Source organism: Danio rerio, chromosome 5 (genome assembly GCF_052040795.2).
Source record: "Danio rerio strain M-AB ecotype USA chromosome 5, GRCz13ab, whole genome shotgun sequence".
Taxonomy (NCBI): domain Eukaryota; kingdom Metazoa; phylum Chordata; class Actinopteri; order Cypriniformes; family Danionidae; genus Danio; species Danio rerio.
Genome location: NC_141025.1, coordinates 71,131,838 through 71,146,675, shown reverse-complemented (window position 1 = coordinate 71,146,675; position 14,838 = coordinate 71,131,838). Strand labels below are relative to the sequence as shown.

At 34.1% G+C, this 14,838-nt stretch overlaps 1 protein-coding gene across 5 annotated transcripts in view; it reads right to left on the bottom strand.

The window, feature by feature from the left end:
- Window positions 1-14,838, bottom strand: part of rgs3b (regulator of G protein signaling 3b) — a 116,199-nt gene that overhangs the window by 18,225 nt on the left and 83,136 nt on the right. For all 5 annotated transcript variants that reach the window (XM_087254383.1, XM_087254384.1, XM_087254385.1 and 2 more), the window contains one exon: window positions 7,735-7,857. In XM_087254383.1, the coding sequence (XP_087110509.1) occupies window positions 7,735-7,857 (123 nt within the window). The remainder of the gene's footprint in view (window positions 1-7,734; window positions 7,858-14,838) is intronic.

The window sequence follows — 14,838 nt, the reverse complement described above, 5'->3', positions numbered from 1 at the left end:
ACTCAATTCATTTATAAGGTATGTCTTTGGACTTTTGTGGAAAGCGAAGCCCCCGGAGGAAACCCACACAAACACAGGGAGAACATGCAAACTCCACAAAGAAATGCCAACTGACCCAGCCGAGGCCTAAATCAGCGACCATCTTGCTGTGAGGTGACAGTGCTACCCACTGTGTCATCGCATAGCCCCTATGCTGGTCTATATCTAGTAATTTCAGTTCGGTTTAGTATAAATGTCACTGTTCATTTGAGTTCACTTCAGTGCAATGCAAATGACACTGCTGGAGTCCAATCCACTGAAGAGCAACTCCACTAATGCGCTGTACCAGTCCCAGAGAAGCAAGCCAGAGACTTGGTATGCACCAGAAACTTTCTTATCAACACACCATGTTTCTGGAAATATTGAGAATTTTTTAGGGCTCTATTTTATTGATCTATGCACATGGTCTAAAGCAGGCATGGGCAAACTCGATCCTGGAGGGCCGGTCTACGGGAGACTCTTGCTCTAACCCTTATCAAACACACCTGAATCCTCAGTGGCTGCGTCTGAAATCGTGTACTACTTAGTAGGTACTGCATTTGAATTTGCTACTCTGCCTTTAGAAAAGTACATGCTATACAGCATCAATGGGAGTAGTATGAATGGAACTTGAACGTCCTACATCGGCCATTTTGTCACGATCACGTGACAAATTCCCCTGCGGTGCATTATGGGATAGTGTAGCGTAAATCAGATGCGCACTTCAGAATCTCGTCAGAGGTAGTCATACAGGTATTTCTTGTATACGATTTTTTGAATTCTAAGAATTTGGACATACTACTCGGCTCGCATACTGTTTTTATAGTACTATATAGTATGGAAGTATGCAAATTCGGATGCAGCCTGTGTCTTTCAGATCATTAGAAAGCTATAGACAGGTGTGTTTAATTAAGGTTGGAGCTAAACTCTGCAGGACACTGGCCCCTCAGGACAATGTTTGCTTACTCCCGGTCTAAAGCGAATGGCGCAGATGTACTAAGAGTGTGTAAAAATACACTTTAGCTATTTTAAAGATAGCAAGAAGGTCGTTGGGTCGAGCCTCGGCTCAGTTGGCGTTTCTGTGTGGAGTTTGCATGTTCTCCCTGCGTTCGCGTGGGTTTCCTCTGTGTGCTCCGTTTCCCCCCACAGTCCAAAGACATGTGGTAAAGGTGAATTGGGTAGGCTAAATTGTCTATAGTGTATGAGTGTGTGTTTGTGAATGTTTGTGGATGTTTCCCAGAGATGGGCATCCGCTGCGTAAAAACTTGCTGGATAAGTTGGCGGTTCATTCCGCTGTGGCGACCCCGGATTAATAAAGGGACTAAGCCGACAAGAAAATGAATAAATTAATATTTTAAAGATGGAAAAACAGTCTGTGAGCCAGGTGCATTAAAGAAAGAAAGAAAAAAGAAAGCTAGAAAGAAAGAAAGCAGGGAAGCAAGCAAGCAATGAAAATTTATATTGGGGTTTTGTTTAAAACCAGATCACACTTTTAAAATAATTTGTAGGGAAACTATTTTTTTTTATTTTGATCACATGGAAAAGCTGTAAAACAACCCAAAATCTTTACAATTATCATCTGAATGAAGCACATTAAGAATAAATTACTAGAGAGTGAGAGAGAGAGAGAGAGAGTGAGAGATAATCATTAAATGATTTAATTCTTTAATCAAAATGGCTCAGAGAAACGTCAATACAACATAACAGCCACACTATCTGCGAAATATGTGTACACCCTTAACACCATAAGAAATGACTAACACACTGAATTCATCTGCCTTATTTTAAACAATACACACTCTTTACAATTGCTAATACTATTATTAATAACAGTGGCATTGTCTGGGGGTATTTTTCCTTTTTTATTGGTATTTATAGTATTTAGTTATTTTTTTCTGTCATTAATTTCTTATTTGATGCATTTTAATATTGTTGATGCAAATATAATACATTGTTGTTGATTATTGTTGATGGTGTTAATATACTCCAAATGCTTTATACAGTAGTTAAAATGCTTTGGCTTTGGCAAAATACAGTAAAGACAATAGTACTGTCATTTATTTCTCATTTATTGCAATTTGTTTTCATTAACGATGTAAATATATTACATTTCTCATTTATTGTATATTTTATTATTGTTAATGATGTAAAAACACTCCATATTCGTAAAACACAGAGTAGTTAAAATGCTTTGGCAATACAGTAAAGACAATAGTACTGTCATGTATTTCTTATTTATTGCATTTTGTTTTCATTAACGATGTAAATATATTACATTTCTCATTTATTCCATATGTTATTATTGTTAATAATGTAAATATATTCCATTTCCTATTCACTGCAAATGTTATTATGGTTAATGAGGTAAATACACTCCATAATCTTTATATATACAGTAGTTAAAATGCTTTGGCAATACCGTTATTAAAACAGTACTGTCATTTATTTCTCATTTTTTGCATTTTGTTATCATTAATGATGCAAATATATTACATTTCTCATTTCAATTAATTTGCATTTTCTTTTCGGCTTAGTCCCTTTATTAATCCGGGTTCGCCACAGCGGAATGAACCGCCAACTAATCCAGCAAGTTTTTACACAGCAGATGCCCTTCCAGCCGCAACCCATCTCTGGGAAACATGTACACATACTCATTCACACTCATACACTACGGACAATTTAGCTTACCCAATTCACCTATAGCGCATGTCTTTGGACTGTGGGGGAAACCGGAGCACCCAGAGGAAACCCACGCGAACGCAGGGAGAACATGCAAACTTCACACAGAAACGCCAACTGACCCAGCCGAGGCTCAAACCAGGGACCTTCTTGCTGTGAGGCAACAGCACTACCTACTGCGCCACTGCGTTGCCTATTACATTTCTCATTTATTGCAATTTGTTATCATTAATGATGTAAATATATTACATTTCTCATTTACTGCATGTTATTATTGTTAATGATGTAAATACACTCCATATTCTTTATAGATACAGTAGTTAAAATGCTTTGGCAATACTGTAACGACAAAAGTACTGTCATGTATTTCTCATTTATTGCATTTTGTTATAATTTTTGATGTAAATATATTACATTTCTCATTTATTGAATATGTATTATTGTTAATGATGTAAATACATATTCTTTATACATAGTTAATATGCTTTGGCAATAGCGTAAATAAAAAAAGTGCCGTCAATTATTTGTCATTTATTGCATTTTGTTTTCATCAATGATGTAAATATATTACATTTATTATTTATTACATATGTTATTATTGTTAATGATGCAAATATACTCCGTATTTTTATACAGTAGTTAAAATGCTGTGTAATACTGTAAAGAAAACAGTACTGTCATTTATTCCTCATTTATTGCATTTTGTTATCAATAATGATGTAAATATATTACATTTCTCATTTATTACATACAGTTGAAGTCAGAATTATTAGCCCCCTTCAAATTTTTTTCTTCTTTTTAAATTTTTTTTCCAAATGATGTTTAACAGAGCAAGGAAATTTTCACAGCATGTCTGATAATATTTTTTCTTCTGGAGAAAATTTTATTTGTTTTATTTCAGCTAGAATAAAAGCCGATTTTAATTTTTTAAACACCATTTTAATGACAAAATTATTAGCCCCTTTAAGCTATATTTTCTCTCGATAATCTACAGAACAAACCACTGTTATACTGTACAATACTTTGCCTAATTACCCTTACTTGTCTAGTTAACCTAATTAACCAAGTTAGGCCTTTAAATGTCACTTTAGGCTTTATCGAAATGTCTTAAAAAATATCTAGTAAAATATTACTTAAAGTCATCATGGTAAAGATTTAATAAATCCATTATTAGAACTGAGTTATTAAAAATATTATGTTTAGACGTGTTTAGACGTCTCTCCATTAAACAGAAATTAGGGAAAAAACAAATAAGCGGTCTAATAATTCAGGGGGGCTAATAATTCTGACTTCAACTGTATGTTATTGTTGTTAATAATGTTAATATACTCCATATTCCTTATACATAGCTAAAATGCTTAGGCAATACCGTAAAGAAAATAGTACTGTCAAACCAATAAAGCAAATTGAACTGAATTGAACTGTGAGAGAAAGAGAGCGAGCGAGAGAGAGAGAGAGCAAATGCTAGAGAACGAAACATCAATACTGGATTATATTGAGCATTGTGTTCTACTGCTCCACAGGGAACGGGAAAAAGCAGACGGAGAAAATGAAAAAGAAGAAGAAAAAACCTTAAGAATTGTATTCTACATCTCTAGACCGTAAAGCAAAAGGTTAATGTATTCATGTGCCATACATATCTTATCAGCTTATAAAGTAGTTTGCATGCGGTGCGACTGACTCACAAACACAGCAGCTCTTTAAAACACACAGAGCAGAGGATCTGGCACCCGCAGGTAAACAACAATTACTGACATGAGCAGATAACAACATGCCACAACTCCATCTTTACTAAACAACCAGTATACAATATATTTTACACCAACTTCACACTGCAGTTACATTTTCTATACCCTGTTACAGTATGGAACTACTCCAATATTTCAACATAAAGAACAGCAAACTATTCTGAAATACCACAGCAAACAAATCAAAATGCACACAAAAAAGCTGAAAAAATCTTGCTTTCCACAAAACACATACAGATTAGTCACCAATCGAATGCCCTCACCTCTGTAAAGCTGCAATGTCTGGCCCTTACCAACAAGTACTGTAGCCCTCCGTCATACTGGCACGCATTACAACAGCCGTGTTACACTCTCTACACTGTCTTTCTTTCACGCCGTCACATGCGCGTGTCTGTTTGTGCTAGTCTGATGATGATGTCGCTGCTCTCCTGATGTCACTCGCCCACCCAGTGGAGAAAGCGAGAGAGAGGGAGAATGAAAAAACAGAAGAACAAACATTATGTTGAACTCGTACATGCTCTCTATGGAGTGGAGAGAGCATCTGCTATCTGCCTGTTAAAGTCAGCACAAATGAAGGCTGAGTGGGTTTACAGTGGTACAGAATTGGGCTTGGTGGCTTTGAGTCCAGTTTGAATGTGTTTCATATGGCATTTTTATGTAATGTGGCTAGGTCATTATATGTTTGAAATCTAATTATTGCAGGATGTGGTGGATAATTCTGATTAAAAGCTATTTCAATTTAGATGAGACATTTCATCCAAAAGATCATTTAAAATGATAAAAAGTAGCTTTAGAAAAAAAAGAATAATAAAAAATGAATAAATAATAATTGATATATACAGTAAAATACAATAAAATATTTTCTATTAATTAACTATATATTTTTTAACATTCATTAATTTATTTTACATTTATTTGTTATTTGTTTTAATATATATAATACTCAAAATTAGAAATTAAATTAACAAATTTGTTTTGTTTGTATTTTTACTTAATACTAAAATAAATATATAAAAAAAATAATTAAACTTCCCCTAAACAACCTTAAGCTAGCTAAAATATATTTTTAAAAAACTTCAGAAACTTAAAAAAAAACCTTAATTATAAAGCACAGTAACAAAATAAACTTTAAAATAAAAATCAATTAATTAATTAACAACAAATAAATAAATAAATAATAAATGAATGAATGAATACATAAATAAGTCGAAACATTATTAAAAAAAATAAATACTAGCATCTTAATGATACTACTATATAACTGGACCCAACATCCTAAAGTAATATGAACATATCAAAAATTATTTGAGGAAATTGTTAAAAAATTAGCTTAAGAAGTGATGGCATTTGGGTCTTTAATACGTCTTTAAATTAAAAATTAAATAAAGATTAAATAAAATATTATTTTTATTAATCATTAATTAACTATATAGTTGTACATTTATTTGTTGTTATTGTATGTATAAAACTAAAAATCGTAAAATAAATAAACTATTTAAGTTTGTATTTTTATGTAATATTAAAATAAAAAAATATATAGTATATAAAAACCTTTCAAGCGTCCTCTAAACCTCTTAAACTATCTAAAATATCTTTAAAAATCTTTACAGACAAATCCGCAATTAAAAAGCACAAATTAAAATGAAACAACTAAACGAAAACATTATTAAAAATATACTAGCATCTTAATGATACTACCATATCACTGGACCCAGGATCCTATTGTAATATGACAACATAAAAAATTATATTAGGAAAAAGTAAAAAGAAATGAGCTCAACAAGTGATGCCATTAGGATTTTTAATACCTTTTTTTCTTAATACATCAAGTTACTGGTGTCACAAACGAGTCACAAAAACAGTCTAATCTTCTATAAAAGAAGAGAATAAAATTAAATGAAAATAATTTTATTAATAAAAAAAAATGATAAAATAAAATGTTCTTTTAATTAATCATTAATTTAGTATATATGTTTACATTTATTTGTTGTTATTTTATATATAAAACTCAAAATTGGAATATAAATAAAAATATTTATGTTTGTATTTTTATGTTATAATAAAATAAAATACACATATAGTATATAAAACCCTTTAAATGTCCTCCAAACTCCTTAAACTATCTAAAATATCTTTCAAAAATTTTACAGACACTATGATTTAAAATTCAAAACCACAATTAAAAAGCACAAATTAAAATGAAAAAATAAATAAATAAATAAATACAAACATTTTTAAAAAATAAACTAGCATCTTAATGATACAACCATATCACCAAACATCCTATTGTAATATAAAAATATGAAAAATTATATTGGGAAAATGTAAAAAAAAAAACAAAAAAAAAAAACAATTGCTTAACAAGTGATGCCATTTGGGTCTTTGATAGGGCTGAGTGACATTGCAAAAAAAAAAAAAAAAAAAAAAAAAAAAAAAAAAAATATATATATATATATATATATATATATATATATATATATATATATATATATATATATATATATATATATATATATATATATATACGATATCCTGTTTCATATCATTCGATATCTATAATTAATTACTGAATTTATTTAATATTTTTAACAATACATTTTAGGAATATTAGGATTTATTTATTTACCACTTTATTTTAATTTACCAACATTATTAAGACAGTTGGAATAGTCAAAAACTATAATATTTAAACAAAATATCTGATCTCTTTATAATAAAATAAACATACAGTAAGTGTTACAGATTCTCAAACTTGATCAATAAAAGCCCAGCACTAATTTTTGATAAATATTCCTTCACTTATGCATGCTATTTATATGAATTAAAATGATAAAAATACTAATTAAAAGATGTTTTTTATTACTTATTGTTAAAAAGATCACCTTGAAATCAAAGTTAAGACAACTCCTGCCCTTTACCCATGCACAGAGATCTTTCACCAAACCAATTGATTCCCGATTTACCAAACCACCTACATTTTGTCCTCATCACACATCTAGTTTACTTCAGATGTGTGTAATCACATTACAGAAGCAGCACAGGCTGCAAACACATCTTTACACTGACTTTAATAAGAAAGCACCACACCAAACCATCTGATTGCAAAAAAGAAACAGCTCTCGAAATGCAAGGTCATTTTACAGACATTACTGCTGTTTAATAAAACCCTACCTTCCCTGAGCAATAACACTACATAACTGCTGGAGAAAAAAAAGCAGGCAGGCTGTGGTTCAATGCAAGCCCAAGTGTCTATTTTAGCGAGCGAGTGTGCTTGTATTTGATTTAGTACCTGGTCAGGGCCTATTCTTTCCCTCAGGGCGAGCTGCTTGTCAATATTGTCTCTCAGACACTGCACGACCCTCCTCTTCTGCTCCGATGAAAAGGCTTCCAGGCTGAACAGACACTCGGTTCTCTACAGACACACACACAAAGACAGAGTGTATAACACATCTGAGGGAGTGATCATAAGAGGAAGGACGCAATTACTCATCACGACCTCATTCATTTCAGGGAAAAAAAAAAAGAGGAATCAATCGTTTTTTTCTTCTTCTTAAAGCAGGTTCCACCTATGAAAGAGCCTCTCTTCAGAGAAACCAGAGACTTTTGTTTTAGAACCTGTCTCGTTTGCCCAGTTAGCTCGGTTCGTTTGGCATATGTGAAACCAACCAATCGCGCTCAGATCCGCGCCAAATCAATCGCTCCGAAATCGCTTGAATGAGGTGGTCTCGGCTCGATTGAAACGAGAGGAAGAGGAGCGGATCAGAGCGGATCGATTGTACTGAGAAAGCGATACGATCCGAGCCCGGTTATATCCCAGTGTTTTATGGATATGTAATAGACAAAAGGCTATGTGAAGAGAATTATTAGTTGGGCGAGAGGTCATTCAACAGACATCCCAAGTCTCCCGGAAGTTTCAGGGGTCTCCCGCAAATGTAAAGAGATTCCAGAATGCCCGCAAACGATAATCTCTCGGAAATCGCGTGTCTCCCTCCTGGTTCCTCAAATACGTCGCACCCTGTCAAACACCACCAAACCACCACCACCCCTGACAGCTGAGCGGGACTCAGATAAGGCAAAATAAACCGTAAAACTCTAACCAATGTGAGCGAGTTTACTCACAAGTGAATTGTTTTAGCTCTTTTGGTCCACTTAGGGTGCTTTCACACCTGTGAATCGATTCAATTGTTCCGAAACAGAGATTACAATTGTTACATTATTGCTCTTTGCTCTTGGAGCGGTTCGCTTTCACACTGCAAAGTTTCTAATCGGACCAAAAGAGCTAAAAAAAGTCACGTGCGAGTAAACTCTCCTCACATTGGTCAGTGTCAGGGTTTATTTTGCAGCGTCCTGCTAAGCTGTCAGGAGAGGTGGTGATTGACAGGGTGCGCGCGCGACGTGTCTGAGGAGAGACGCGGTGGGGAGGGGTGAGAAGGGTGCGCGACGATGCCTATTTGAGGACCAGGAGGGAGACGCGAGATTACCGGGAGATCATCACTCGTTTGCGGGCATCCGGAGACTCGCGAAACTTCCCGCCATACTCATAATTCTCTCTTCATATAGCCGTATACCTATAACATATCCATAAAACACTGTGATATAACCGCGCTCGGATCGGATCGCTTTCTCACTGCAATCGAACCGCTCCAGGGTTCGTTTCAATCGAGCCGAGACCACCTCATTCAAGCGATCTCGGAGCGATTACTTTGGCGCGGAACAGAGCGCGATCGCCTTGTTCACATATGCCAAACGAACCGCGCTAACTGGGCAAACGAGATACGTTCCGAAACAAAAGTGTAGGTGTGAAAGCACCCTCAGAAACTTTCCAGTATGAAAGTGAACAGCACCAAGAACAAAGAGCAACAATGTAACAATTTTAATCCCTGTTTCAGTAAAACTGAATTGATTCACAGGTGTGAAAGCACCCTCAGTGTCATGCGCTGTTATGCTGGAGGAGGGAAGAGATGCAATCATGGTCACTTGCATAGAGATCAAGTCAGACTTATTAGCGCTCTTGAATTACAATTTTTTTTTTCTCCAATTTCGGATTAACAGAAAGAAGTTTTACACATTTATAAACATGACAATTTTAAAACCTAATTTCTAAATTAAAAATTCTAAAAACTGATTTATTCTGTAAGTAAAATCTGATTAGGTAGTATTTGTCTAACGTAAATGTAAGTTACATAATAGATAAGTTTTTCCCTTTTACAGTGAACAAATTTATTCACAGGCTGCTGAACCTTTTGATCAACTACATAGCTAAATTTTTGGTATTTTTCATTTTATATTTTTCATTTTGCATTTTGTTTTCTCGGTGTAGGGTGCTCGTAGCATTCTTTTTTAACTAGTAGATGCGTCTGGAAAGCACGAGACCGTCGCTCCATATATACAAGTCACGCGCCTTCATTGGAAATAACGAACCTGTGCGTGCAAAAGACGCAATATGTGACAGGCTTTAGTTAATAACCTAAGCCATAGTTAATCCAGTGTGCAAAGTGTACTGTACTAGCACTCAGTTGGCATGACTTTAAGTTGCAGCAGTTTAGTTCTATGCAGAAACACGGTGTTGAGAAGCCTTCACAAATTAATTAACCGTGACGAATTAAATCGCGGTTAATAGTGAAACCGGTTGATCGTTGCATCCCTAGTGAAGAAAAAGCTCTACACAACCCAGCCTCATTAAATTTAAATGTAAAAGGAATCAAGTGTTTTATTTTAAAGAAGCATGCTATAAATAAGAACCCTCAGTATCATGCGCTGTTATGCAGGAGAAGGGCATAAAAGAGATTTAATGGCACTCATTCGCACATTCATACCAATGTGTGTTTGTATATGAGACAAAGAATACAATTACACATCAAAGTCACACTAAATATGAGGGAAAAAGGGATCAGACCACCTATAAAAGACCATCTCTCTTAAGAAACCTCTGTGTCATGCACTGTTATGATGGAGAAAGGCAGAAAATGTATGTAATCATACTCACTCTGACTTTCATGTGTGTCTCACTGAGCATGTACACCTATATGTGTGTTTGTGCACGAAGATTGTATTCCTTTCATTGTGGGGAGCAAATGTCCCCGTAAGTACAGCAATACCTGTAAATGTAGACCTTGTGGGGACATTTTTGTGGCTAAATGGCTAAAATCACAAAGAATTAAAAAAGAAAATGAAGATAATTGATTTTATTTCTCGTAATAGTTGGGATGATGGGTAGGGTTGGGGAAAGTGGACAGATATGAAGTCTGTGCAGTATAAAAATCATTTGTATATGGGAAATCCCCATGAAGATAGCGTGTGTGTGCTGAGTTTGCTGATTTACAAGGAAAAATTTGTATAATAACAGGGAGGGGGTAAGGGTAAGGCAATATAATAAAGGGTATTTAAAATGTAAACAACATAACGCCAATCGAGAGTCCTCATAAACCACCAGAACAAGTGTAACACACACACAGACGGTAACACATGCAGCTTTTTTAGTGAATTGTTGGGACATTCCATAGGCTTCCAATTGTGTTTATACTACACATTGCATTTACGATTCAATAATTAAGCATAATTAGGACTTTTTATTCAATAAACTACTAATTAGCTGCTTATTAATAGCAAGTAAGATAGTAGATGGGTTGATGTATTGAGTAGGATTAGAGATGTAAAATAAGATCATACTTTAAAAGTGCTAATCAACATTTATTATCTTGATAATAGGCAGGTAATAAGCCAGTAGTAAATGGTGTGAATTGTTACCTAAACTGAAGTGCTACCTGCTGTACAGTTTAAGCATCACTGAATAACATTCAAATGTTGTCTCATAAAATACTGTTAAATGATTATATTGTTTTATCCAATTTTATGCATTCTTTAGATACTCCTGTTATTCAGCAATGTTTAAACTTTACAGTAATTTTATTTTTGTACATAAGATTTTAAAGATCTATTGTTCATTTGATAATTAGCCTTTAATTGTTGTTTATAAGGGATTTACAATGCATAAATAGTCCTCACTTTAGATTAAGTCACAAAACCGAATGAAGTTGAGTTAATAAAGCATTTATTAACATCCAAAGTAACTACTTAATGCCTGAATTATAATAAATGAAGAGTTTAGATGCAAAAACCTCTAAGTACCGTCTGAAAATTTCCTGTAAAAAGAGCATTTTTCTTAACCTCCTATGTTAAAGTTTAGTTATTTCACTTCAAAGGTAATGAAAATAACCTATTACTTGCGCTAAAAGTAAAGTTACTGAAACTACACACAACAGCTTGAAAAAAATGCTCATTTTAGATGAAAATTTTAGATGAAACTTTATTTTTTTGCATCTAAACTCTTCAAATTTAATTGTTAATTTGAATGGTATATTAATCATTCACTTATGTATTCTGAATGATCGTGAGAAAAATAATCTTAAGTAACCGGTTTGTAAATAATGCAGTATTTAATTTAGTTATAAAAAGTGAATCATTAACCCTTGTATGCTGTTGGGGATGTTTTCATCCACTCTAGGGTTACTTTGAGTGTTAATTTGGCCACATTAATTTAGTTAATTTGGTGACAAATCTTACTTAGACACATATTTAAGGAAAATGCTTTGAAATTTATCGAAAAATCCAACAATGCACTCTGGGCAATTAGACTATTGCTTTGTTCAGGGCTGTTTTTGCCTCTTTGACTTTCATTACAATGACATTTTTCAAATGCAAAGCCATGACACCATATAATCATGCATTCTTAATTGTTCGTGGCTTTCCCTGTTGGAAAGAGGTCAAATTTGTCGTTTTTACTGTTGATCATCAGTAGCAGTGTAAAAAAAGCGCAGTTTTTGGCTTAAGATGTTATAGTTATGGGATATAGTGTGTGTGTGAAAGTGTGAGCGAGACCTTCGCTAACCTACCTTGATATTTTAAAAATAAAAATAATAAATCCCATTAGCTCTGAGAGCATAGTAAGTGTATATACACACACTTACTACAAAAAATATGTTGTTTTACTCCATAGCCTCTTAAGGCCCAAGGTGTTTTGCTTACAGGCATTTTTATTTCTCTTTGCTATTTGGACTTATTGGAACCTAATTAGAATCAAAATCTAAGTATAATGTTTTGATATAATGTACTTCTACAGAAAAATTATATGTGTGGACTTGGAGTCCCAATTTACATAAAACACTTTTTCCTGACTGTTTTTAATGCATATATAACATAGACTTTTTTTTTTACTTGCTTTAAGTATAAGAGATTTAAAAAAAAATTATTTTCCAATTTTGGACAGTTAAATATAGGGTTTGGGACATTTCATATGTTGTAGGACAGTTGCAGGATGACACTGTATGTCTGTAACAACATATAAAACATTCAAAGTATTTTAAATAGCCACCTAAGAGCTAAAATGTGCTGTCCACATATGTGGACACTCAAGCCCCGTAGGAGGATAGAACTCTATATTAAAGCTGGAAATGTTTTTGCACAGGCCAATCTAATGGCTCGTTTCCACTGAGTAGTACAGTACGGTACGGTTCGGGTCGGTACATGTCACCTTTATCAGGCTTGCATTTCCACTACCGAGAGTACCCTTTAGGTAGGCGTGATGTATGATAGAAAGTTTCAGTCGCATCATTCTTGCTCGAGGAAACGTCTACAATAAAGCTGTACGGGTTGTTCACATATCATATGAAAAGCACTTTTTACAAAACAGATGCTTTACACACATAAATACTTCTGTATAAATGTTTATTGCTAACTTTTCTATAAACAGGATTTGATTATAACTGCAGATCAATGACAGCGCAAAATAGCCTACGATAACGTCTGTAATTATATAAAATAAATAAATAAATGAACATATATAAACACATGCAGCCTCTTACAGTCTCCAATATGTTACCAACTACAGAAAAACTACACACAGCAGACATTTCATCCTTATTTAGGTTCAAAACAACACAAAATATAGCCTACAGTAAGACCTCTCATCTGTGTCTGCAATCTTCAGCAGCATGTGTAGCCTCTGTTAGAGAGTCATTCCATCATTCCTCGTTCATATTAGTCCAAAAGGTGATGATAAAAATTAAAACAAGGCAGTTTGTTCAAGTTTGCTGAAGAAATAATGTGCTTCTTTTTTCCGGCTTCTCCTTTTTTTTCGCGCTTCACTCTTGCGTTTGTCAGTGTCTGACAGGATCGGGTTTTAAAAGCACGTCAATAATCAAGCGCACGTTATTATCATCAGCCCAAGAAGTTTGTTATTTCAGATATAGACGCGCGGCGAGCGCAAGCAAGAAAGCGAAACCCCTTGCGCTTCAGACTGGCTCGTAAAAAACTATGAAGCACAGGGTAGATTCTGCTCTACTCCATGGCTTTGTGGCTGTTCATCAAGACAACGACAAGGGTTGTTGAGCCCGGATCGACCATGGCTTGTTATTATATGTATATATAATTCCGCTGTAATCTCTCGGCTGTGTATTTTAAACATGGCGGGTTTTTTGTTTTCATTCTGGCTTGTTGCATAAGTGAATGACGTATCTCTGTAAACCAATACGTTCAGCTGCGCGTCTAGCTCCGCCTTTTGATACCCTTTCTCGTGTTTGCTAACCTTTCGAAAGGTTGCCGTAAAAGTGGTCTGGTTTGGTTTGGCCATAAAAGCGTACCAAACCAAAAAAAAAAACACTCCAGCTAATAATCACGTCTCCCATTTATATAAAAGACTAGTAAATAATACTGTACAAAATACCGATCACGTAAAAAGGAAAATTGGAACTAGAACTAAACACCATAATCGAGGATGAGTTATGTGAAGGATGTCATAAAGGAATTAATAGTCAATTGTGGAGAGAATTTGATTGAAAAGTAAAAATGAGGTACTTTAATACTCCTTTTGTAATATCTACATATGTAAAAGAACCATCGGTAGCTTTGTGTTGGAGAAAATGTGGTAAAATTGGAGATCATACCCACATTTTTTGGGACTGTCCAAAGATTCAAGAGTTTTGGAAAAATGTTAAAAAAGAAATAGATAAGATATTAGATAGGGAGATACCCCTCGATCCGGTTATGTGTTTCCTGTGAGCACTGCCCAAAGAAATGTTCAATATTAAGGAAACAAGATTTGTCCTAAGGATATTATTACTGGTTGCAAAAAAAAAAAAAAATGATAACAGTACATTGGATGGAAGAAAGTTCTCCAAAAGTGGCTCAGTGGATTCAGAGACTTAAAAAGGTCCATGTAATGGGAAAAATGACTGCATGTCTACAAATGAAGACTGATATTTTTCTAAAGAGGTGGAAAAGTATTACAACATATTTAGATAAGTATATTTAGAGATTGCTTAACCTCACTTTATCATCACTGTAATTGTATGTACAGTAACTACTATGCAACACAATGTAACTTGACGTACAAATG